Source organism: Dermochelys coriacea, chromosome 4, assembly GCF_009764565.3.
Source record: "Dermochelys coriacea isolate rDerCor1 chromosome 4, rDerCor1.pri.v4, whole genome shotgun sequence".
NCBI classification, from domain to species: Eukaryota; Metazoa; Chordata; order Testudines; family Dermochelyidae; genus Dermochelys; species Dermochelys coriacea.
This window is the reverse complement of record NC_050071.1, coordinates 13,502,558-13,529,028: the sequence shown is the minus strand read 5'-3', so window position 1 is coordinate 13,529,028 and position 26,471 is coordinate 13,502,558. Positions and strand designations below refer to the sequence as shown.

General features: G+C 41.7%; 1 protein-coding gene across 11 annotated transcripts in view; it reads left to right on the top strand.

Moving 5' to 3' along the window:
- Positions 1-26,471, top strand: part of SLC4A4 (solute carrier family 4 member 4) — a 254,617-nt gene that overhangs the window by 91,003 nt on the left and 137,143 nt on the right. For 8 of the 11 annotated variants that reach the window (XM_038398376.2, XM_038398374.2, XM_043513068.1 and 5 more), the window contains exon 4: positions 19,637-19,772. In XM_038398376.2, the coding sequence (XP_038254304.2) occupies positions 19,637-19,772 (136 nt within the window). Of the gene's footprint in view, positions 1-19,165; positions 19,773-26,471 lie in introns of those variants that run through there. The other 3 variants (XM_043513070.1, XM_043513071.1, XM_043513072.1) reach the window with 3 other exon arrangements.

Genomic DNA, 26,471 nt, shown 5'->3' with positions numbered 1-26,471 from the left:
ACATTTTAACTGGGTTCAGCAGCAGTCTCTGCTCTGTCAGCACAGTGTGTTATATGAGGGCCAGGAGAGGGACTATTGGATTGACACAACCTCCTCAGCCATAGGGGTGCAGAAGGGCAGCAGCTTCTGCATCAAGCTAGAATAGCCTGAGAATATGGTCTATGGATTCCATTCCTGCAGACCCCACAGAGCTCCCTGAACAGTGGCTGTGCAGATGAGAGGAGTGAATGTCACCCTAAATGCTTAAACAAGTATGTGCAAAGTTCTAGAAGCTGTGAACGTAGTAGAAGATGGATGAAGTATATTTTAAAGCTCACATTTTAACTGTATGCAACCTGCAATGGTTGTAGATCCATGAAAATAACTTTTTTGCTCCCTATTGACTTACCCTTTTTCATTCAGTAGAAATTAATTCCCTCTCCTTTCTGCCTTGTGTGTTGAGATGAAGTTCCAGCTGTTTAGCTCAACAACGAAAAGCTCAATGTATGTATTCCTTGGTTGTACAAAAGCCTGTTTTTGCATCTGTGTAATCAGTTAGTGATAGCACTGTGCACTGGCCACTGCTGAAGAAAAGATATTAGAGCAGGCAAAGTAGAGGTCTGGTATGACAATCCCCCTGCCATGAGTGCAGGGGACTGGACTAGATGACCTCTTGAGGTCCCTTCCAGTCCTATGATTCTATATTTGTACCAGGGCTAGGTGACTGGGGGTGCAGTTTCAACAGGAGCATTAAATTTTCTCTTCTACACTCACAGAAATAGTTAATTTTTTTACTTTTTTTTTTTTTTGGTAGTGGGAAGAGCAGATTGGAATAAGAGCTACTTAGAGTTCAGGCTTGATGGTTGTTAGGAGATGGTGGGTGGTAGTCTCAGTGCAGAAACTAGAAAAGCTGGGGCATTAACTTCCCCTTTCCCTCTTTGAGGCAGAGAACAGACTGGGTAGGAAGTGTGGGGAAGCTCATATGCCCGCTACACATTTTGATGTGTGGATAATTAGAAGAGCTCTTTCTCCAGGGCCATCAAACCAGAACCTTTCATAAAGCCTTCAATTTCCGTAGGGCCTGATCTAAAGCCAACTGAATTCAGTGGGACTCCTACCATCGAGGACTTTAATTGGTTTTGGGTCAGGCTTTTTACATTTCTGAAGAACAGCAAAAAATATAAAACCCCAAATAAAACCAAAAATGTCTGGAATAAGTTAAATTCACCAGTTTTGAAGAGAGGCTCCTGGACAGTTCCTTTACCCAAGCAATGACCTACTGGAAAAAGTCCATCTTGGTCCTTCTCACTGTCCCTATTCCTAATTAATACATTTTGTCTGGTGTACCCTTAAAAATATCTGCTTTTCTTCCTGACATAATTTTCCTTTCTCTTTGCCAAAATGCACAGGGTAATCCATCCATATTTTCTGTCTCCTCCTTGCACACTCAAACCCACGTACATTGGTCTATCTTTACCTTGTTCACACAAACGTGCGCATACACATGCTTTAAGTGATTAAAGTCAATAGGTAAGTCTTCCGATGTCCTTCCTCTGAAAGGTAGAATAAAGCAAAGGTCATGATGTAGTAAGCATATCCCACTCACTCACGACCTACCTGCATTAGGCCCAAGCAAAGGGTTGATCATAAGATCAGTGCTTGTGCCAAGAGCAACATGCATGCATTTCACTAATTACCCATAGCTGCTCCATGCAGTCCAAACTGCTATCAAAAATGACCTCCCAGTCATTTCCCCCCACTGGTGTCTAATAATTAACAAACTGTTTAATGTGCGACAAGACGACCAATTAACCCTAAAGCATTTAGAAAACTGCATGTAAATTACTTGTAATATGTTTCCATAAACATTAAATGTTGGGCAATTACATATAGAGATAATTGCTAAAGTTTCAGTAAAGAGCTCAAAAGAAAAGCTTGCTTAAATACTGCTTTAATTATGAGAACCCCACTAATGCTTTTGTTTTTAATCACAGCAGTCCTGGCCTGTGAGAGTTTAAACGAGCTGAGGCCGCTCAAATCCATTGTATTTTTAATAATGGAAGAAAAATAAAGGTGCTTCAACTTTGTGCGCTTTAAACCTTAATGTGATTGATCAGAGTAGCATAAAACTTTGAGAAAGCAATATCAGGAATTAAAAAACAAAAAGAAATAAGACAAAAATATTGTCTGGGCTTTATTTTTAGTTAAGTGGGTGACACCCAGGGATGCAATGTGCTGACTTGATTGGATACCCATTTGCGGTTAAATTTGAGTTTTTTACCTTTGCATTATACAGAATGTTTCAGAGCTTGATGATAAAATTTGAATATTGGACGAGGTCTCTTACGGATGAATAGTATACAGTCTTGGTGACTTGCTACTTGGTTTATAAATTTGTTCCAGCTCCTCCTCTTTAGGCATCCCAATCTCTGATTGTGCCTCACTTTTATTACAGTACTTGAAAAAAGTGAGTCTGGCATCAAGCTCTGTGATGAAGATTGAAGTCATTTAGTCTCTTTGCAAAATCCTTCTCCTCCTTAATTTGCTCTTGTTAATTCCTGGTGGTCCAGCAGACGCACCAGTTCTCCTGCAGGCTTCTTTCTGCTAATATACTTAAACAATTTCTTGTCATTTGTGTTAATGTCTTTGTCTGTTTGCTTTTCAAATTCCCTCTTAACTGTCTTAATTTCCATCTTACCTTTCACTTACTAAAACTTGTGCTTCTTTCTATTGACTTAAACTTGGGTTGGATTTCCATTTGCTGAAGGATATCTGTGTGGTTCAAATTACCTCTTGAATTTTGCCATTTAACAATACCTTTCACCCTTTCTAGCTTTCTCCACTTTTTAGTGGAATGCATACTTTCTCTGATGCATTTATAGTTGTTGAAGTAGACCTTTGTGCTGAGTCTACGGATTTAGATTTTCTTTCTTTATTTTTTTTTTTTTATTTTAGGGCCTTCTGACTAAACTTTCTCACTTTCTTGATATCCCCCTTTCTGAAGCTGAGAAATTACTAATTTTTGGCAATATCCTTCCCCTGAGGGTATTGGGCTTAATTATAATATAGTCACTTACTAAGGGCTGGCCTGGTCTATACTTAGTTTTACTGGTATAACTTTGTTGGATAGAGGTATAATGTTGGTTTGTTTTGTTTTAACTGACATAGTTACAGGTAAAGTCCTCATGTGGACACAGTTATATAAATATAAAGATGCCTTACACTCGTCTAACTTGTTTCTGTTTCCCCAACTGGAATACGCTATCAATCCACACTAGGATTCCTTGCTGCTTTAGCTATAGCAGTATAGTTAAATCAGCAAAAAGAAAAGGTGTACTTGTGGCACCTTAGAGACTAACAAATTTATTAGAGCATAAGCTTTCGTGAGCTACAGCTCACTTCATCGGATGCATTAAATCAGCGAATCTTTTGAATGTGTAGGAGCCCTCAGTGAATCACCTATAATTACTTTCTGAACCAGTTCCTGTGTGTTTCTCTGCTTAGCCCAAAGTAACTTCTCCTCCTCCATGCTGTAGAACCAGAGGTTAAAAGTCTGGTGTGTTTAGATTCACCCAAGGCAAAGTGAACACCCTGAATGTTTAGTTGTTATATGTTCACATTTCATTGCCCAAGGTTGTTTTTTTCCTCCATTTCACACATCTTCCTATTATCTCAGCTCTCCTTCCTTTCTCAAAGGTGCTTTTTTTGGTGCTGACATTTGCATCGATACCTGCTGTGTAATACCCTGCTGGTTTATCTCCCTGACTCTCACTAATGAGTTCTGCAAGATCAGCCATCAATCAGGGACTTACCTAACAGGGTCAAAATCAAAATATATTAAGCCTTTGCTCTGTGTATGCCAGCATCTGTTGGGCAGATTGCTGAGTTCACAATGACAGAGGTATATGGTAACTCAGGAGACGTAATGTCTTGTTCATGCAGTTTAGATTCTGCTTCAGAGTAGCCGTACATAGAGTACAGAGTACATAGCTGTACAGAGTAGCCGCACAATCCCCTGAGCTGTACTCTTCAACAAACCAGCACACTTGCTTTTTCCAGTTTAATCAAGTTCTTTGGAGGTTTAGTGGGTGATATAATAGATGAGAGAGGAGAGAGACTGTGGAGCGGAGAACAAAGCATGGGGGCAGAATCTTGAACTTCACTTGCTGTTGCATGGGGAAACCAGTGAAGAGCTGAAGATGCAGAAATGTCACCACGCTTTTGAGAACAAGTTAAATCCTGAGTTTCTTTATTTAAAGCCAATTGGAGATGGGGTGCTGCTGGCGGTGCTGAGCTGCTTAAAAACAAAAGTTACGGTTATTAATTTTTGAAACCACCAAAGCAGGAAGCAAAGCACTTAATAGTGTCAGTGTCTCAATAGGCACTGCTGTTTAGTGAACCACTGAGGCAAGAATGTTTTTTTTTTTTTAATTTTTTTTTAAATTGTTTTGACAGAGAGAGAGAGAGAGAGAGAGAGAAGGAAAAAATCCCTCAATAAGATTTAGCCACCAGCAACTTCAGGGTTGTCGTACTGATAGCAACAAAGTGACATTGCCGTTACAGTGGCCAGACAGTCTCTGGCAAACGGCTTAGGACTGGAAGTAGCCAGCATGTGCATCTATAGAGATTTTAAATAAGGAATGAAGAAATTCAATGCCATGCTACCAGTTGCAGATCTAAATAAGCATCTTCATCACATAGTTAAGGCAAGGAATTATGTGGACAAATACGCCAACACATTAAATCAACTTGGCAGATCCTGCAGCCCTTACTATAGCAAAATTCTCCTTGATTTTTGGATTGGGAGATTTGTGAGAGTCGGAGTCTGAGGATTTGGCTGTGTAACTCTTTCAGAAGTGGTACTTAACCTTCAGCAGCCAAAGGGGCAGTTTGTCACTGCCTGAGACTGCAGAGAGCTACAAAAGTACGGAGGCTAAGATTTTTCTAAGGGCACTAAAGAAAGTTAGGTGCCTGACTCCTATTGCATTCAGTGAATTTTGGGTGCCTAACCCCCTCAGGCTCCTTTGAAAATCCTGGACTAAATCTATTTTAAACTACAAAATGCACATACAAATTGTTACGAAGGAAGATGCTGTTGATGTAACTGTTACATATTTCTGTATGTCTCTGGGGTTTTTTTCTCCCATGTTAACTCCTAAAGTGTGTCAGTGCTGTATTTTATTCCAGCCATGCAAAAGAGCCACACGCAAAACTATTCAGAGACATGGCTAGTGTTGACTGTTACGGCTCTAGGTAATTTCCATAATGAATGCAAAGAGGACATCACAATAAGTATTCGCAAAAAGAAAAGGAGTACTTGTGGCACCTTAGAGACTAACAAATTTATTAGAGCATAAGCTTTCGTGAGCTACAGCTCACTTCATTGGTTGCATCCAATGAAGTGAGCTGTAGCTCACGAAAGCTTATGCTCTAATAAATTTGTTAGTCTCTAAGGTGCCACAAGTACTCCTTTTCTTTTTGCGAATACAGACTAACACGGCTGCTACTCTGAAACCACAATAAGTATGTTGAAGAATGATTTGTTGGCCGTATGCTTAGACTTGAAATGTGATTCACCTCTGTATAGTTTTTCTTGGGTGGCTCTTCTGTTGTTCTTTCATGTTTCTATCTACTGGAATCTAGCCTGAGCCTCTCAGATTGGGCACCTTGTGCATCATTTGCACCTGTGCAAAGTAAATGCAAAATGAAATCAAATTAAAATTCTCCACTCACACTGTGTGATAGCCTTTGATGCTTACTTTGCACTCTCTTGGTAATGAATTTGAATTGTTGAGCTTCTTCAGAGTTCCAGCTAGTGAGATTTAATAATTTTATTAAGATAATGTTGAAGTAAAAAGAAAACGGTACAGAGTTTAGGCATAGAAGTTTCTGGTTATCAGGGAATAAGGTACAGATTATCAAGTGGTGTGAAATTCGGTTTAGGAGCGGGTGGCGTAAGGAATACATAATCTGCAATCTCCCCGATTGGGGGTAAAAGTTTAACGGGTCAAAGTACAGACATTGAGCTATGGGGTATATTGTCCATATAATGGCTATGTTCAGCTGTGGAGTATGAGCGGATACGATGATGAGGATGGATCTACTCTCATTTGGTGGGGTTTAATGTTCAGTGAGCTTATGGTTCCACTTCATAAGGTCCAGGTCCAATGGAAAAAGTCTCTCTGTCCCTTTCCCATAGTTGATGCACGATGTCGTACCGGCTCACACCTCCTGGTACTGTCGGTGGCCGGTGATGTGTTCGATGTAGATGTCCCTGGACCATCGGATGGTGTCCGAGACCATGAGGCACCACATGAGTCGTGCGTAGCGTTGACCGATCCCACAGGTCCGCAGCACATGCTCGTTGCAGGAGTCCCAAGCGCCCAGGGCTCTGACAATCAGGGCATCCAACTGCACCTTGTAGCCCTTCGCTCTCAGGATGTCTGCCAGGGGGGTGTATTTTTCCAGCTTACGAGCTTGGGCTTCGTGGAAGGCCAGGGTCCTGTCTGTGACGTCAACAAGGATGATCTTTTTTTGGGCCTCGTCAGTGGCTACCACGTCAGGTCACAGCTGGCTGTCAGTACCGGGGATGGTGCAGTTCATGGCGACCTCCCCCAGGCGCGGTGCGATGGCTTTCACCAGGCGATTCTGGATGGCGTTGTGGCGCAGCTGCCTGGCTCTGGAGCGGGGCTTGCAGCTGCACAGGACGTGGGGCAGGGTCTCGTTGGAGTAGCTGCACTTCCTGCAACGCTTGTCTTGGTTCCAGTGGTGGACGGCTCCGTTGAGCAGGACGCAGTTGAGCTGGGTGCGGTGGATGAACCGCCAGTCAGCGGAACGGGTGAAGCCGCCCCCGGTGAGGAAGTGGTTACTGGCGTCCCATTTGCTGGTCAGTACTATATGAAGACAGCATCTCTTTGCTGTGCTTTAAATTCCATCAGCTCAGAATTTCAAAACCTCCAGGCATCATCACAGATCACACATTGTGATGTTGTCACACACAAGTAAGGCTCTTGGAACCATTATAAATAATAATAAACACTCCCCTCCCCCAACATGTCTGATGCTGATGAGGTTTTGGCAACATTTAAACAATTAAAATGAGGGGGAGGAGAGGTGAGCAAAAGCTAACACATTGGGTGTGATAGACATTTAGCACTTCTGGAAATGCATGTGGTGATGCAGAGTGGCTCAGTTTCAGCAGGAGATGTTGCTTAAAACACCATGGAGCTCAGACTCGGCACATATTAAAGATGTAAAAACAAAACTGAAAATTTTCCATGTGCCTGCAATTGGTTAAACAGTAGCTAACGAAGATTTCCTAAGTGCTGAAGTGGTCAGGGCCTATGTGGAGACTGATTGAACGGGACAAATAGACACTGATGAGACTGAGTTTATAGTGAGATTCTCTGAGGAATTTAATAGGCATAAAATTGCCTATTGCAGCCAGAGGGTTGGAGCTGGAATTGGGGGTGTGTATGGGAGGAGGGGAAAGAACCATTTCTTTTTTTCAGAAAAAAAGCCTGAAATGATTTCAGTTCCATCTTTGAGTGTGTCACTGTGCTCTCATTCTTGTCTCAAAAGGATGAGAAACAAGCAGCAGGTGAACAATTCCTGACTTATAGGTTTAGCAACTGAAGTTGTAGCCTGTAAGGGGAAAGATCTGATGTGCTACAGTGCATAGGTACTACAGTAAAAAGAGAAGGAGTACTTGTGGCACCTTAGAGACTAACGAATTTATTTGAGCATAAGCTTTCATGAGCTACAGCTCACTTCATCGGATGCATCAAATAAATTCGTTAGTCTCTAAGGTGCCACAAGCACTCCTTTTCTTTTTGCGGATACAGATGAACACGGCTGCTACTCAGAAATCTGTCTTTCACAGTAATTAAGTTGAAACTTGATGAGTCTGGAAAAAAAAGTGATGGGGAAGGGAAATTTCCCAGTTCCTAATAGCAATTTGGAGACTGGTAATTGCAGATTAGCATCCAAGTACAACATACACAAACTCATATCCATGTGAAGTGATGAAACGCCTCAACTCTTACCATTGAAATCAGTGGGAGTTTTGCCACTGACTTCAATGGGCACAAGATCAAGCCCATAAGCATTAAATATTCACTCTGGTGCAGCTTGATAATCATGTGCATGCGGGAGGCTATTAATAATGCATCCCTTTTGAAGTTGTATGTAGCTGCCTATGCACATGACATGTTCTGCTGGTATTTTTATTATCTGTTCCCTGAACATGATAGACAATTTCTAACTTCATTGACTAGGATCTCTATTAAGTAGATCTGTGGTGAAGATGTTTAGGGTTATTATTTCCCAGAGCCATATCCAATTGTGAAAGGAATCTGCTCGGATCAATGAGAGAGGGAATAGATGTTTGTGGTCTGCATTCTACATGGGAGCCCTTCTCCTCTTACTATGTCTTCCTCTCCCAGTCCTGACCACACCTGAGGTGGCCATGGAGTGGGTGAAGAATTGGTCTCCAGGAGAAGTTATCTTGCTGTGCCTCTGAATCCCTAAGAGCATGGTGATTGTGTCCCCTCCCCCCCTTGCCGTCATGCTCGTAGCAGCACCAAGGAAGGGGCATAGTTTTCACAGCTGGATGCTGTTGTAGCATAGAACTATTTGTGTGGTGGGAGTGCTGGTGAGGAGGAGGCATAGACTGTGCTGATCCCAGTATCTTAGCCAGCTAAGGAGAGACTGAAAAGGCTCTGTAGAAGTCCAGAGTCTTAACTCCAGTATCCTCCTCCTTCCCGCATCCTTTCTAGCCATAAACTCAGGCTGTGTGAGAAGCGATGGTATCCCTCCATGATTAGAACAGGAAAGTACAAGATGGTACATTGTAAAGATACTGGATAGACCACACCAGCTAGCTGGAAATGACAAGTCACTCGAGGAAACTGATGAGAAAGGGTGTGCGCTAATTGTATGTGTTGGCAGTGTGAAAAAATGTTAATGTTTGAATGAAAAAAATCCGTAACTTTCATGAAAACTGCCCTGTTTACTGTGCTCATTAATAGTATCTGTAGCTGTGGCATCAGCTCTCCATCTATCACCTTAACAGTTATCCTCAGTGGAAACTCAGAACCAAATAATTGCTTGAATCATGACCATATTCTATATGGAATAACCAGAGTACGGATCTGTGCTATTTTAACACAAATGCCCTGGATACGCACATTTTACAAGTACAGCCATGCTTGGTGCATGTATATTAATGTGGTAGGGAGGGGTTCACTGGAGAACTTTGTCATTTTTGGAACCACTGATAAGTACTTTATATCGGGTGGACTTTTCTGCAGGAATGCAATTCCCCTGGGCTCTCAGTGATTGGGTCTAGTGGAAGTATTATACTGCAGGATCTAATGAGAGAGACAGTGAAAATATCATAGGCCTAAATAACCATAGAGCAAAAATCTTTTGTGGGGGAAGTTGTTAAATTGTTTCTAGTAGTCAGTAAAACTATTGTGACTTAGGAATGAGGTCAGTAATTTAGAGTCAATGTCTTTTGTTCTTTCTTTTCCTTTGGCAAGGAGCTGAACTGAACATGTCAGAAAAGATTGTGAACATAATGCTATGCTAGTTTCTAAGCAAAAGTTGTCAGTGATTTATTAAATTCATTGCTCCTGGAACAAAACCCTTTAAAAACATGTCAGTGATTTCCCCCCCCCCCCCCATTCTCCAGTGATTATACAGTTATAGTAGAAACCAGAAAAACTTGAAAACCTGTGACCTGCTCCATTCTGCAAACACCACCCTGAACTCTCAGAGCCCAGCCGGATTCTTTCTGTCTTGCACATCCTTGTCGATAATACAGATTCTGTAGGTGAAATGACGTCACTCTTTCTATAGAGTGGGGTTGCAGTGGTGAAAATGAGGACAGAACTTGACTCTGTAATCAGAATGTAGTTAACGTTTCTGTTGATACTGTATGAGCCACAGCAGTGTGGACTCTGTAGGGTGTACAAAGTAGTAAGATACTTTTATTGCTGAAGTCAGCAGATATGAGACTGAATACACACACAGGGAAATTAAGATTGGTTGATTTAAGAAGTTGCCATTTTTACTTTGTGATAGAGTATAAGTCCCGCGCTGGCAAGGCAGGTGCCAAAGAGGTCCATGGGACGGGGCTAGCCCTGCCCTTCTGGCCTTGTCAATCATGTATGATAGGGAGCAGGCCTTAAAAAAGGGAGGGAACTGTGGTCATCTGGGGAGGGGAGCAAAGCAAAGTGATGCAATTGCCCTAAGCAGGAGACTCTTAGAGCATCTCCTGGAGCCATAGGGGGAACTCCCATCCAGTAGATCTTCACCCCCAACCCTATTGGGAGTACAGTGAACTCCCAGGGAGAGACTTAAGAAGGCCTGCTAGGGGTGGAGTCGCTGGTAAGAAGTAAGGAACTGGAGCCTATGTTGGAGCCACCCAGTGGGTGTGGTCAGGTTCTCCCACCATCTGGGAGAAAAACCTGAGGCTGCTCCTCTTACATATGGACTCACTTGTCAGAGCAGAGTCGCACTTTAATAGAAATGATCTCCCCAGCTATACAGAGAAGAGGCTTTAAACCCCTAAATGCCAGATTGTGAATGCCTGAATTACTCACAGTAGTCCCCATAAATTCAGCAGTAACAGCTCCTCAGTATGAGGAAGTCATCCATAATCTGGCCCTAAAGTAACAGGTAATTTCAGGATAACTTGAGCTCTCTTGGTGCCTCTATGTATTTGTGCAGGTAGTGAGGAGAGCTGTGTACAAATGGGCCTTTCTTCTTTACCAGCCAGGAATAGTGATGGAGGCTCCTAATGACAGTAGACAATTGCAGCAGTGGTTACCTTGATGTTGAAGTTGTAAATTTAGCTGCTGTTAATATGAAGTAGTGATGCTAGAATGTGTGTCTCTGTATATCTGAGTTTTCCCTGAGATTTCTGTGTGTTGATGGAAATTGATTTTGCCTTTGGGAACCCGAGGGTATAAATTGTACTCCGAATTGGCCTGAGCTGAACTAGGAGAAACTGCTGATGTGTTCGCTTTCTTTAGCAAGTGATTGATTTATTTTATAAGCCATTACATGGGCCACCTCCAGCTGATGGGGGCAGGGAGAAGGGAGATTAAAAAAAAAAAACATGACGTGAGTGACACATGTATATTTAAAAAAATGTTGCCATCTGCAATTAATATTTTAATTCCTTGCATGTTGAGGGAAAAAATTATCCATCAGATTATGGATTAATGCTTTTTCCAATGCTTGCGTCTGTTGATCATCGAGTTGTTTCAAGGATGAGGCAGCAATAACCCCCTGCACCTTCTCCCTCCTCTGTGCCCAGGACTTCTGAAAACCAGCAGCTGTCCCTCTGGTTAATGGTGTTGGTTTCAGCAGCTTCTAAATTGGGTGGACAAAGGGAAAGGATTGAAAAGCATGGGTGAGGGTGGCATTCAAAGGTCAGACAGTAGGAGGCCTTCAGAGTTCAATATGGAGGTTAATTGCACTCTGGTACTCGGCCTGATTGATATTGGGCTGTCCAGGGTATGCTTAGCATGTGCTGTTTGCTCAGGGGATTAAGATGAAAATATGTTCTCCTTGCTTAAGAGAGCACATAAACAACCCATAAATGGCCCATTAACCTACAAAACTGCACTAAAGAGCAAGTGGTAAAGCAAGCCATAGGAGACCTGTGACCCAGCAAATTCCTTAATTGGATTGTGGACCTTATCATCCATGCTAAATGCGGCTAATTTGAAATGAGCAAAGACAAAAGAAACAAAGGAAAAAAGAGCAAGAGATTTAGAAGGTTTAGTCTAAAGTTTAGCTACAGTATTTTGAGGCTGAATTTAGCAATGAGTACTTTGTAATCCCTGCTATAAAACAATCCTGGTGAATGCTTTGGTAGTGAAAATTGCGCATCCGAATGTGGAGTTATTAAGCAGTTGAATAAGACATAAAGGCAATAAAGTTTCCAAGTTTCCTCTCCTCTAAATGATTTAAAAGAGAAAAATCTCAATCAGCTGTACAGAGAATAGCTCAGAACTTTAAGGGAACTGCTGGTTCACTTTTTAAAAATCTTTTAGCATGCCTAAACTCTAATAAATAGCTTTGTTACAATATTATTTTTTGAAGAACTGGCAAATTATTTTAACTTTGTCTGTTTTAAAGCTTTTGACATTTTAATTTTTTAAAGACTTTTAAAAAATGTAAGAAGTGAAATCAGTGCAGATTGTCAGTACCAAAGATTGAAGTCCCCAGAACAGGTACGTTACAGGTACATTTAGAAGCACAAACTTCCTCACACTACCTTGCCAGTGCATCTCAGTCTTGATCTGGAGTGGGAATGGGTAGCTCAGTCTGTATACTTGTTCCAGAGACTGGCATCAATGGTGGTGACTGTCCAGTTTACTTCACCTTAACCACGACAGAGCCATAAAGCCTCTGACAGGCAGTGAAATGGCAACAATTTTTAGTTGCAGCTTCCTCAGTTGAATTGGAACAAGTTACCTAAAGGAGAAAAGCTAGGTCACTGAAACCTACATCCCAGCCCATTGCAGCTGGATTTTGGGCGTGGGTGTGAGAAAGAGAAAGGGACCATCATTTTTGTTTGTTTTTTTGTGCAGCATCTAACACAGTCCATGATTAGGGCTTCTAGGCTGGTATTACGGCAACACAAAATAAATAATACAATACTATTTCATTGTGCTAGGCATTGTGCGCACACATAGTAGCATCTCTGCCCTGAATAGCTTGCAATCTATATAGACAGACATACTATTATCTGTGTCTGACAGATGGGGGAATTGACAGACAGACTAAATAACTTGCCCAAGGTGACGGGAATTCTGTGGCAGAATGAGAAATTGAACCCAGACCCTCAAAGACCCAGTCCACTGCCTTAGCTACAAAATCACATTCCTCCCCCTGCAAGCTCATAAATAAACACTTCCATTTTGCAATTATTAACCTTTTGGCTACAAGGTCGTTTTTCATCTACAGTGCAATGGAAAGCTAAATATTTAGGAAGAGTTCTGTTCTATCACCATTTAAAAGCAGTGATGGTAATGGTATTTTGGCTTTTATAGTTTGCCAGTACCTGAGGAGGGAGGTTGTGGCTCTTTAGAACATTTTTTTTTTTTCTTTCTTCAAGGTCAGCATTTTCTTCCTCCTTAGGGTCCTGATTCAGCAAAACACTTAAGTATGTGATTAAGTCCCATTTGATTTCAGTGGAACTTAAGCAGTTGGGGCATAGGGATGTAAAGTAATTTTTTATTATTTACATTGAAGATTGTTTTGAGCGGTTTAATACAGCCCCACATTTCAAAAGGTGCCTTTATAATTGCAATGCCAATTTCCATGCGTAAGAACATGCTTGTAACAATCTTGGAATTACTATGCAAATAGCAAAAACAACGGGGAGTTCTTGTGGCACCTTAGAGATTAAGGATATATCTACACTGTGCAGTTGTCGCCAAAACTTTTGTCTTTAGCAGGTACTTAAAAAAGCCCCCCCACGAAAGACAAAAGGTTTGCCAACGCAAGCAGCAGTGTGAACGTGGCTTTAACGGCAGGAGCGCGCTCCTGCTGAAAAAGCTTCTGCTGCTCGCGGGGCTGAAGTATTTTGTTGGCAAAAGAGCGTTCACACTCGCTGACTTTTAGTGACAAGGGGTTGTCAACACAGCCTTGTCGCTAAAAGCTCTGTAGTATAGACAAGCCCTAAAAAATTTATTTGGACTTAAGCTTTCATGGGCTAAAACCCACTTCATCAGATGCATGGAGTGGAAAATACAGTAGGGAGGTGTATATATATGCAGTACATGAAAAGATGAGTTATCTTACCAAGTGGGGGGTCAGTGCTAACAAGCCAATTCAATTAAGGAGGAAGTGGACTATTCTCAACAGTTGACAAGAAGGGGTGGAAATCACTTTTGTAGTGCTAATGTGGCCAATGTAATCAAGGTGGCCCATTTCAAACACACACCTGTGCAAATAGCATTGTTGCGCACAAGTCACGAATTAAGAGGTCATTTTGCACATTGAAAACTATGATGGGAAATGCATTTGCAATTGTAGAGGGCAGGAAGAAGCCCCTATGAAAATGTGGCCTAAAAGGCCTATAAATATTGTGGGAGCAGATCTTCTGTAGGTTTAAATTGTCATAGGCCTATTGATGTCATCAGACCTATGACCATTTACACTAGCTGAGGAGATCTGCCTCAGAGTGCATACAAACCTCCTCTTGATATCTAGTGAGTTGCATGTATATCTCATCAGGTACAATTTGAGATGAGTCAACCTTTAAAAAAGTATAAGGGTAGCTTCCTAAGTGACTTTATTTTTTACAGTGTATAAATAGAAAAAATAGATCAGATATAAAGATTAAAGCAGTCATGCTAGTTACAAAAGGGTTTAATCTATATTTTCAAAGGATAAAACATGTACAATCCAATGTAAAGCAGGAAGCATTTCATCAACTCTGGATAATAATAATTGTTTTTCTCAGTTTGGCCAGGAGAATGTAAGGAACAATTGTTCCCTTTGTAGAAATTATGGACTCTCTCTCAAAAAGAATTGCTATAAAATATGAAAGCATTTGTGTAGCCACTTTGGAATATTACGTTACAAGCCACATTACTCATAATTTAGTATGTTAGGAGAATCCTGGTTTGGTTGAGATTGGAAGGATTTAGGCTAGTATTGATTTTTGCTAGGGTGGTTTGTTTTAAGTTGCTAGGGTGGTTTGTTTTACATTTTGTATATGCTTCTTGTGCTTTGAATGGTGTATTTCCAATAAACCCAAATAAAAAATTGAAGTAGTTGGGGAGTAAAGCGATTCATCCTTTGGTATTCTCTCCTTTACGGGTAAACACAATGAAGTGACCTGCAGTTCAAAAATGAAAGGATACATCAGTATGTTGTCACATATATTGATACAGGTGATGAACAAACGGATCTACCTCGCATCATATTTGAGGGAAGGTGAGAACTCATTCAAATATAGTAACAATGGAGTGAACAGTTACACAGATTGGTTATAGAATGGGCTTCTAGGTGATCTACAAAAAGAAAAGGAGTACTTGTGGCACCTTAGAGACTAACAAATTTATTTGAGCATAAGCTTTCGTGAGCTACAGCTCACGTGGAGGACGGTTAACATGGAAATGGGTCAGAAAATAGAATCACTAGAACTGTTGCTGAGCAGCAGGACTATGGTTAGAGGGTTTGGGCTTCATCCATGAGGTGTGTGCTAGAAGTCCAGTGCTCGATATTGAGGGGAGGCGGGGGGCTGCACCTCATGTTCCTGCAGAGATCAATTGAAAGAGAAGCAACATCTCAAAACCGGGAAGGGAGATAAAACAGAGAGAAGATGAATGATGTATTTACAGGGCCAAATTTGGAGCTACACCCATTGACAGGTTTCAGAGTAGCAGCCGTGTTAGTCTGTATTCGCAAAAAGAAAAGGAGTACTTGTACTTGTACTTCTAAGGTACCACAAGTACTCCTTTTCTTTTTGCGAATACAGACTAACACAGCTGCTACTCTGAAACCTGTTAATGGTTGTAGCTCCAAATTTGGCCCTGTAAATACATCATTTATCTAGATAAAACAGAGAGAAGATAAATGATGCATTTACAGGGCCAAATTTGGACCTACACCCATTGACAGGTTTCATAGTAGCAGCCGTGTTAGTCTGTATTCGCAAAAAGAAAAGGAGTACTTGTACTTGTACTTCTAAGGTGCCACAAGTACTCCTTTTCTTTTTGCGAATACAGACTAACACGGCTGCTACTATGAAACCTGTCAATGGGTGTAGGTCCAAATTTGGCCCTGTAAATGCATCATTTATCTTCTCTCTGTTTTATCTAGATAAATGATGTATTTACAGGGCCAAATTTGGAGCTACAACCATTAACAGGTTTCAGAGTAGCAGCTGTGTTAGTCTGTATTTGCAAAAAGAAAAGGAGTACTTGTGGTACCTTAGAAGTACAAGTACTCCTTCTCTTTTTACCCATTGACAGTTGCCCAAAATTTGATCCATAATGTAAAAATGTATTATTGTCAATAAGCATTTATAGCTGTCACATTCAGCCAGAGAGGGAGGAAGGCAGTGCCTTGTATTGTTCTCTAGTGTTATCCAGGGCTACCCTTGATTTGCTCTAGAGCCTGTTGCCTTCCTGCTTAAAAGGAAAAATAGAGGAGTCCTAAAAAACAAACAAGCCCTAAACCAAACTGCAGTCCACCTAATGGACTATGTAGGGTTGTTAAGGCATATTCAGAGAATGGCTTCTCTAGAGTTGGTATAGTGTATGAAATGAGGGTATCAAGAGAAGAATATATAAACTTCAGATGAATGCTAAGGCCATTTGCTTGATATTGGATCTGGAATGATGATGTACCTATAGCAGATGTCTGGGATTTTTCTTTGAATCCCCCTTCTTGTAACTTATATCAAACTTGGTTTTAGTGTCTTTTTTAAAACAGAGAAGTTATTCAAAGGCACAAAGAAATTCCCATTGAAAGTCAGGGAGAAGTGTACCTGTGTCTGAAAATCTTCCCCTAAAACAATACATGTTCATCCCCACACCCTTGCTTCCACCCTCCCTCCTGCTTTCCCCAAAAAGCCAGAGGAAATTAAGCAAAGATTCAACAAATACAATGAAATTTCAGAGTCAAAGTTCAAAACACCATCCCCGCCTCACTCTGTTTTACCTTAGTTTTGCAGAGATTTTGAAACATGGAGGTTTGTATACCATGGTCTGATTTGATTTTTAAAAGAACTGTAGTCTGGGTCTTGATAGTCAGCAAATGATTCCTTCCACGTTTTATAGCTCTTAGACTTCCAACTACCAGAGCTGCAGGCATAATGAGTAACTGTACAGTTAGCTGTCCAGTTGCTATGAAAGATAAATGCAGTTAAATGTGAGCAAAATTATTGTAAGCTGTTTCTCAAGATCAGGACTGATGTGCTGTCAAGCCCTGGCCAACAGGGTAGGAGTTAGATGATGGTAAAGGTAAAGAGACTATATGTCCCAGTTTTACTGGGGCATTCCTGTTTTTTTTCCCCAAAACTTCTTCTGGGGTATCATTTAGACATTTGAAACATTTTTTAAAAATAACTCCTCAACGTTGCTATAGCAAATAGAATTTGCACTGTGTTTACCAGGAAGAATAGAGTGGAACAAGTGCTTATTGTGATGATCAGTGTTTGGTATGAAAAGAGAAGTCAAATGAGTATAGATCCCATGATTGGTGGTATTTTGCTCAGTAGGTAACCTTTTTCAAAAGTGGCCAAGCCCCACTTTCAAAAGTGATTGAGAGGTCTAAATCCCATGGACTTGGCTCCTAAGTGATGACTAACTTTTGAAAATGGGAATTAGGCTTCTAAGTCATATAGGCCTGGTCCACATTGGGTTGTGCTGCTGTGTGAAAAATCAACACCCCTGAGAAATGCAGTTAAACTAATCTAACCCCCAGTGCAGACAGCGCTAGGTTGACAGGAGAATTCTCATGTCAGCCTAGCTACCACCTCTCGGGACGGTGGAGTATCTCTGTCAACGGGAGAAGCCCTCCCATTGGTGTAGATAGCATCTTCACTGAAGCTGCGCCACTGATAGCGTTTTATTTTTTGTGTAGTGTAAATAATGGCACAAGGGAAATATCTGGGGGGGGGGGGTTATTATAAAAACATGGCCACAATAGTTAAAGGTGTAGCTGCAAATGACAAATAAGTGCATTTAGGCCCACTTTTGCTTCAAAACGTATAGAAACCATGACAGGTCTCTTTTTAGGGCAGGGTGAGTTGTTCTTGGTTGTTTCTTTACATTAGAAGTACAGATCTTCTCTACCTTGGGAAACAATTCTGGTGACTGGAGAACTGGTTAAATATTTCTATTGCAAGAGAAGGAAAGCTGAGCTATTGACAGGGAAGGATTTTGTGTTTGTTTATTTAGGACATTTTAACAAGTTTACAAATCCTTGCCTTGTAAATATCAGAAATAAAACTATCATTACAACAGTAGCTTTTATTTAAAGAGACTTTATACAGGAAAATAGTCATCAGGTCTTTCTTTTTAACAGGATGTTACCATATTACAGAGAGAGCATCATTAGAAAACCTGTAATAGGTTGTTTCTAGTGATGTTATTAAGTTGAGTGAAATCCAAATATACATATAGTTAACAGACCAGGGGGTGTCTATCAAATGTTAATTGGACACATGTGTTAGTATTTTTCCAGGTGAATGTACTTAGAGTATAGAATAAAAAATCCTTAGATACTTGGTTATCTATCTGTCCTCTGTTTATTATGTATGCAACTGGGTGTTAATTTTTCCATAATCATGGCCTCCGATATTTTTTTAATCGTTCTTATATGGGAGAGGGGAGGGATTTTTAGTGAGACTGATTAGAGCTCCTACTTCATAAACTTCTATTTAACTCCAAGGCCCAATAAACACTCAGTTGAAAGGATATCTTTCTTTAAGTTTCAACAGTCCACTTTGTCATTTTAAAGTGTGAGAAGTTACAAAAACTTCTTCAGCTCAAGCAATCCCCTAGTAAAAGCGTAGGGAAGGACCAGACTTGACATTTCTGGTGATTGAGGTTTAAAAAAAAAAAAAAAGTGGGGGGAAAAAGCCCTTTCTCCCCGTTAAAAATCAGAACCAAACCCAACAACTGTCCTTTAGCCCTTCTTTATACACAAGAAAGAAGCAAATGAGCACAAACCACTCTTTTAAAAGTCTACTGCATATTACATTTAAAGACCGTTGAAGCATGAGGTTTTGTTGTTGAGGATATAGTTAGACCTGTAAAATAACTAAAGTGAAACTTTAAGTCCTTTATTATGAGGATAAGATAGCCACTCTCTTTTCCTCCTTGAACTGGTGAGAATTTAAGTTAATTTTTCCTTAGCTAACAGGTCAAAAGGAGCCACACAGAACTTTCAATTATCTGCTTCAGCACGGGGCCATATGGCGAAATGAGTTTTCTTTTCCTTGATTGGACAATATTTTACCTGAGGGTTGTTTTTTTCCAGTGCATTGATGCCTGACTAAATATGTTCAGGCACGGTCTTCATGGAAAGACGAGGCAAACTTTTTTGTTAAATATTCCTTGCACTAGTAATCAGTCTTGGTGGGTTACAGATTGGCTTGCAAACCAATTAAAAAGCCAGCTTCATCCAAAGGGAGGGAAAAGCTGGCAGTGGGATGCTGCTGCTTTTCCTTTGCTGTATACCCCCAAAACAGTTTGGCTTAAACTGGTTTTATGCCATGTTAAAAAAAAAAAAAAAAAAAAAAAGGGCTGGAGGACCTCAGCTGATCAGAGTACTAAAGGTCCTGGGCACGCACCATAGAACGTATTGGTTTTGAGCTTGGTAGTTCTCTTTTTACAAGGGGCTGTGGATTGTTGTAACACAGTTAGGGACTGTAGGAAGAGGCAAGTCTTCCTGAACTTTACTCCCAGCTTGAAGTTTTAAGAAGTAAGTGGGAGGAGAGGGAAGAGAGGGAACTATAGACAGAGAGAGAGATAACACAGAGAGAGAATTAAAATGTCAAGTGAAAAAGGCAACACGGAGAAAAAGCTAAATGGCTTTGGGGAGAAGGGGAAGGAGAGGAGCCGAACATCCCTGATCATCATTCAGGCTGTTAACCGCAGTATTTTCACCTCTGCAGTCTCCCCTGCTGCTGAGCGAATCCGCTTCATTTTGGGTGAAGAAGATGACAGCCCTGCACCCCCTCAGCTCTTCACCGAACTGGACGAGCTTCTGGCTGTTGATGGACAAGAGATGGAATGGAAGGAGACGGCAAGGTGAGGCATTTTTCCTTTACTCCAAGAGGGAGGTGCAACTGCTTGGGAACCTTTATGGGAGAGTTGTAGAGAATAACATCCCTGTTTAGGGGATGGTTCAGAAGTTGTCCTCCTCTCAAATTCAACGAGGCTCTTCTATAAGGGAGACCCTAGCGATTGATTTCAGCCTTTATCTAAATCTTCCCTAAAAACCGAAGATCTAGAGTACCGGATTTTTTTGAATTTATACTTTATCCAGTGCCAAAAATGTACTTAGTCCTTTGCAAACAGGTAACTCATGCTGGGCAAAATTGGGTGGCGGAAGTTAAGCTTTTAAAGCCTCATTAAAGCTACTTTTGTTTTGGTGCCTAAACATGAATCTAGGAGCCCAATTTCCGATACAAGTTCAAAAACTTCAGTCTTGGTCTTTGTCCTCAATAGCTAATAATGACCTTAATTTTAAATGAGTAAAAAACACTCAAGTATTTTTTTTTATTTTTTTTTTAAAAGCCAGTTATTCCCTCAGGGTATTTGCTAGAATAGATGGACCATTTTGATTTTTCTGATTTTATTCTCTGTTTTGTACTCTGGAGTTAATTCAGAACTGCATGCTTTGTCTGAAAGTCCAGGCAAATTGATTTTAGACCATTTTGTGAACAATGCATTCAGATAAATTAGATTGGAATGATAGAAAATCATTAATCATGATATCTGCAACTAATTTAGAGAGCAGTATTAGCTGTTTATAATTGCTTCTATTTAGCATCTCAGGCTTGCTAGGTTGACATTTTTCTGTACAGTGACAATAACTTTGGTCTTGAAATTTCATCTCTTTTGTGCTCTATGGGAAGCTGCATGAAGTATTAGATTTGGGTATTCCACTAGAGAGAGAGGAATTCAGAGTAAATATTTTCCAGGGCTTTTTCCTCTCCTCCTGCACCTTTCGAATGTTAGCTTTTTGTTTTCCTTTATTGTAGCTCTGCTAAGCTCTCTCTCCACTTCCAATCTTAAAGGTCTCTGACCATGTTCTGGTTAGTCCCTCTTATTTGGTTACCTTAATCGTCCTTTACTTGTGATTTTTAATGAGCCACTCTACCTTGTCCTCTTATCTTCGTCATTTCTACTTTTCAGTCTCTTGTAGAGCCTATTTAAAATCTCTTCACCTTTACTCTTTAAATTCTTGCTTATTGGTCTTTCTTTTCTCCCTGTATTACTCTTTTCCTTATTATTAGTTCAGTATTTGCATTTTGTTGTGTGCATCACCTCTCTGCTTTCTAAAGCTGATTATTCCTTCCACTGACTATACCACTTTTCCCTTTTAGAAGATCTAATGATAAAAATTAACAGTTTATCCATTTTCATGTCTTGTATCTAAACTTATATTTCCTTACGTGGAACAGAATGTGCCTTCTTCCTTCAGTGTGAAAATAGGCCAGGAGGTATCTCTTAACTCCACAAATATTGCACATCTTTTAGGTTGCTCTTTTAAAAAGAGGTAGGCAGCGTATACCTGATGAGGAGCTGTTGATGTGAATTTGATTTGGCTTAGTGGGTAAAAGACAGTATTTAATTGTAAGGACCCCCTTTCAGAGCCAAAGGAAAATGAGTCTTAGCTAAGTTTTTCATGAGGGATCACTAAAGTAACTTGAGGGACACTTGCTCACAGCTGTCACGTAATTTAAAAGCAGCCTTCAGGTAGGTATAATTTTGGAGGATGGGCTCTTCAGTTTGCTTTATCCAGTCACAGTATAATGAAGAGGAATAGTTTTCCTTTAAATGCTGTATGCTTTATGCAGTGCCATGCTATTTTGCTGGAACTGCTAGATAGCACTGTGTATATGAGCCCCTTTAATGGTGACACTGTATGTAGCTTACATGCGTGATGTTAGAGCCACTGCAAAAATTCCAAGCTCGACAGTATTATTCGGAAAGGGTTTTTATTTTGCTGCTGACATCTATGATATGTGAAGTTTTTAAATGTTTCTCTGACAACTTGCAAAGCAAAATCTACCCTAAGCTGAAAAGTGACTGCTTCTGCAAGACATACTAGATAGGACGACCCAACTCTGTCCCGTAAAGGAGCTGCCCAATCCACATCTCACCACTGTTCACTGTACAGGAACTCCTCACTTAAAGTCGTCCCAGTTAACGTTGTTTCGTTGTGACGTTGCTGATCGATTAGGAAACGTGCTCATTTAAAGTTGCGCAATGCTCCCTTCTAACCTCTTTTGGCAGCCACCTGCTTTGTCTATGGCTTGCGGGAAGAGCAGCCCGTTGCAGCAAGCGGGTGGGGGCTTGGAACCAGGGTGGACCGGCAGCCCACCCATCAGCTCCCCTATGTTCCCTGTGGGGCAGCCACCCAGCAGGCTATCAATTGCCCACAGTTTAGCTGTCCCTCCCCCCGCTGCCATGTGCTGCTCCTGCCCTCTGCCTTGGAGCTGCTCCCAGGAGCCGCCTGCTCGCTGTGCAGGGGAGTGGGGAAGAGGGGAGCTAATGTCAGGGTGTCCCCCTCCCCCCTACTCCTGCCCCTCGCTTACCCCTTCTCCATATAGAGCAGGGTGGAGACAGGACAGGGCTCAGGACAGAGAGAGCTTGCTGGCCGCAACTGCTGTCTCAACTTCCTGATCTTTTTAAAGGCAATGTACTTAGAATGGGGTCAGCGTACTTAAAGGGGCAATGCGCATCTCTCTCTCTTCCCCCCCCCCCCACCACCACACACAGGGGGTTTGTGTGTCTGTCTGCCTTGCTGTCTCCCCTCCCTTCATTTGTGCTGCCTTGTAGAGTGTTTCAGAGTAGCAGCCGTTAGTCTGTATTCGCAAAAAGAAAAGGAGGACTTGTGGCACCTTAGAGACTAACAAATTTATTTGATCATAAGCTTTCGTGAGCTACAGCTCATGTTATCGGATTACTTGTAGAGTGTGAGGCTCCATTAATAACTTGTTAACCCCTGAGGGCTCAGCCAAGTGTTCATCATTTAGCAGCAAGGCATCCCCTGGGAAATATCCCACCTTCTGACTCCACCACCTCAACCAAGCTTCACGATCATCATGGTTGTGTACAGTATTGAATTGTTTTTTAAAAGTAAAAAATACTCGGTGTATTTTATATCTATATCTATATCTATATTATAATGTCTTTTGTCTGGTGAAAAATTTTCCCTGGAACCTAACCCCCCTATTTACATTAATTCTTATGGGGAAATTGGATTCGCTTAACATCATTTTGCTTAAAGTTGCATTTTTCAGGAACATAACTACAACGTTAAGTGAGGAGTTACTGTATGATATTAATCCCCAAAGGTTGTTTGAGGATTGAATTGAAACTGTCCCCATCAGAACATAACATTTGCATTCAAGAGTTATAGCAAATCGAGCTGCCTTCTCCCCAAGGCTTTACCTAAAATAATTGGAAGAGGTCATCAAAAATTTCTAGCCGCGAGTGAAAAGATATGAATAAAAGGTATATGGTGTCCCTGGCTGCTTTAGCAGATGTTGCCTTCAGATTCATTGATGTTACCTATATTAGGAGCACTAAAATAAATGGGCAGCACCATTCTGAGTGTTGTCTAACCCTGCTCAAGGTATGGCTAGCCAATCCAGGACTTAAAATGATACGGGTAGAGGGAGCCCGTGTACCTATGGGCTGACAACATTGTTCAAACTAGTGGAGTTCAGCCGTTGGTAACAGTAGAAGCTTTTTGAGGAATGTTCCTAGTGTAGCCAAGGTTCACATGGGACCATGTGAATTTATCAGAGCGGTGCAGTAACAGCAAAACTCATGGCTGTTGAAAGGTAACAGTTGAAGGCTGGGTCATTAGCAGTTTTTGTTCATTGTGTTGATACAAATTGTAATTAACTCAGTTGGTGTGGATGTCAAAGCCATTGTGCTTCCAGGCAAACTTCTTTGCAGTTCAGCAGTAGTTAAAGGACATATTGTAAATTGGCAGCAAAATGAAAAGGCCTGAAACCTGAGCAGTGGCCTGTGGCTAATACTTAAATTTTTGGATCCACTGCAGTATGCTTAGGAGCTAGTCCAATGTGCCAGTAATGAAGCTGTCATACCAAAAGTCTGGTCCTCTGATCGCACCAGAAAGACATGAAACAGTTTTGTGGTCTTTGGAATTCGTTTTGTTCCTTGTTCTTCTGGTGAGCAATGTCAAACAGTGTGTTACCTCCATTCGGTATGTTCCAAGCTAGGGTTGCCAGGCATCTGGTTTTTGATTTAGAACGCCTGGTCGAAAAGGGAGAATGGTGGCTCCAGTCGGAACCACCGACGGGACTATTAAAAGTCCAGGAGGGGGCCTAGGGTCAGGGAAGCTCGGTGTGCTGCCCTCACCCCTGAGTACTGGCTCTGCGGCTCCGATTGGCTGGGAACCATGACCAATGGGAGCTGCGGGGGATGGTGCCTGCAGGCGCAAAGGCAGCGCTCACTGCGCAGAGCCCCCTGGCCGCCCATGCGCCCTAGAGGCCACGGGGACCTAGCGGTTGCTTTCTCCGAGCTACGGTAAGTGCCGCCGGAACCACCCCCTCCCCCACGCATCCCAATCTCCTGGCCCAGCCCTGAGCCCTCTTCTGTACCCCAAACTCCTCATCCTGCACCCAGCCGGAGCCCCCTCCAGAACCCCAAACCCCCCAGCCCCACCCCCAGGTGGAGCCCTCACCCTCTCCCCTGCACTCCAACCAGGTGAAAGTGAGTGAGAGTGGGGAAGAGTGAGTGAGTGGGGGTCCAGGGCCTTTGAGAAGGGGCGGGACATGGGCGGGGCCTCGGAGAAGGGGTGAGGCAACGGTGTTAGGTTTTGTGAGATGAGGAAGTTGGCTGCCCTATTCATAGCCTGGTGATAGACTGTCTAAGAATTGTATACAACAAGGATCCTTGAAGAAAAAGAGACCTCTTCAACCACTTTTTGTGGAGACACTAAAAATAATTTAATCCCTTTCTTGGCCTACTGACCAGTGCAGTTGTTAGCAACGTTAAACCATCGTGGGTATTGAACTGCCCCCTAGTAGGTTCTCAAACCAGGATTAGTGTGTAAAGAAATGGTTTTGGGAGCATTTAAATGCATCCACATCAGATTTTTCTAATGTACGAGCAGCTGGCTTTTTGAAATGGGACTGGCAGTTCAATTCTGAAATCTGAAGCATGCAGTGTCACTGCGCACTTCGGGGAGACTTCAGATGATGCATTTTCTAAATCTGGGACATTGTTGAGGCCCGGGAAGCATAACTGAGGTTTTAAAAAAGACTTACTGGTTTTTTTTTGCTCTGAATTAGTCAAAGTGATCCAAACTGTGTGTTGGATGGGAGTGCAGTGCAGTGAAGCCAATGCAGTGAAGCCAGGTGTGTAGAGGTCAGGAGTAGAACTGAACTGAGGTGATGAAAAAAATTTCAAATCAAGCCAGCAACCTCTTGCCCTGAATTGATTTGTTGTTATGCTACTTTTATACACGTTCTCTCTTTGAAACCAGGAAACTCCACAATGCTGAATTCACACCACAGTAAATATTAACGGGTACATGTATGGTAGACCCTTACTGGAACACCCTTCGCAAGAGAACCTTGGACTATAGCAAATGGGGTCCCTTGATCCCACCTCTAGCCCCGCCCACCATGTGGGGGGCTGAGATCTCCTCCAGTCCCAAGGCTGTGAGGTGGAGAGGTGACAGATCCTCTAGCCCCAGGGCCACTGCTGGGCAGAGTGCTCCCCTGGCCCTGGGACTGGAGGATCTGTTTCTCTCTCTTCCCCCGCCCCGCGCTATAACAAACCCCTGGCTATACTGAACACATGGTTTGTATCCCCTGCGGTTCATTATAGCAAGGGTGTACTGTAGCACTTAGGCACATCTCCTCCCCTTTGATCCCCTTGAAAGTTCTTCCCTTGTCCGAGAACTGCTCAACCAATTGCAAATGCAAGTTTCTGCATTTGACCTCCAACGTTATATCAAAAATGATTGACACCTAAAATCAATTCTAGCTTAGGGCTTGGAGGATTGGGGTCCTTGGTTATTTTTAATAAGAGGGTTTTGTGTCCCAAACGTGAGAGCTTCTTTTAATCTCATCTTTTGAGACTTGATATCAGGGTACATAAACATCCGCTGCACTGAACATATTTGTGCTATCTGGGTATCTGCTCAGTACTAACTGAACTACCAGCATTCTGCTCCAGCATGCAAAGGGCTCACTTTATAACCCCTAATAAACTCTTCAGGGATATTCCAAGAAGAGTGGATCCTACCTAGGACATTACTTATGGGACTGCAACTGAATGATTATAATATTATTAGCAATTCTGAGATGGCTGAATTATTTAAATTATTAAATTACAAAAATTATACTAGGACTGAATCTCATTCAATTGTACTATTTTTTTGTTTTTACTCTGATGGGGCTTTAACTTGGTGATTTTTAGCCATACTAGTAGTAACTACAAGTAATGAGCACTGACTAAGCACTGAATTGACCCAGGCAACTTACCTGTCCCTCTGGGCTATTGAACACTAACCTCCAATTTAGGGGTTATTTTTAGTCATCCCTGAATCAGAGCTAAATATGACTAAAACTTGAATTAGCTGAGATTTTTATTTTTCTGCTAATCTCTATTCATCCTTTAATACCATCAGCAAACCAAGCCAGGTGAATAGGTGGAAATTAAGAGCTCTACAGTATGAGGGAATGTGAAGGGTAAATAACCAAAAATATAACTAACAAGAAATTCGTTAAATGT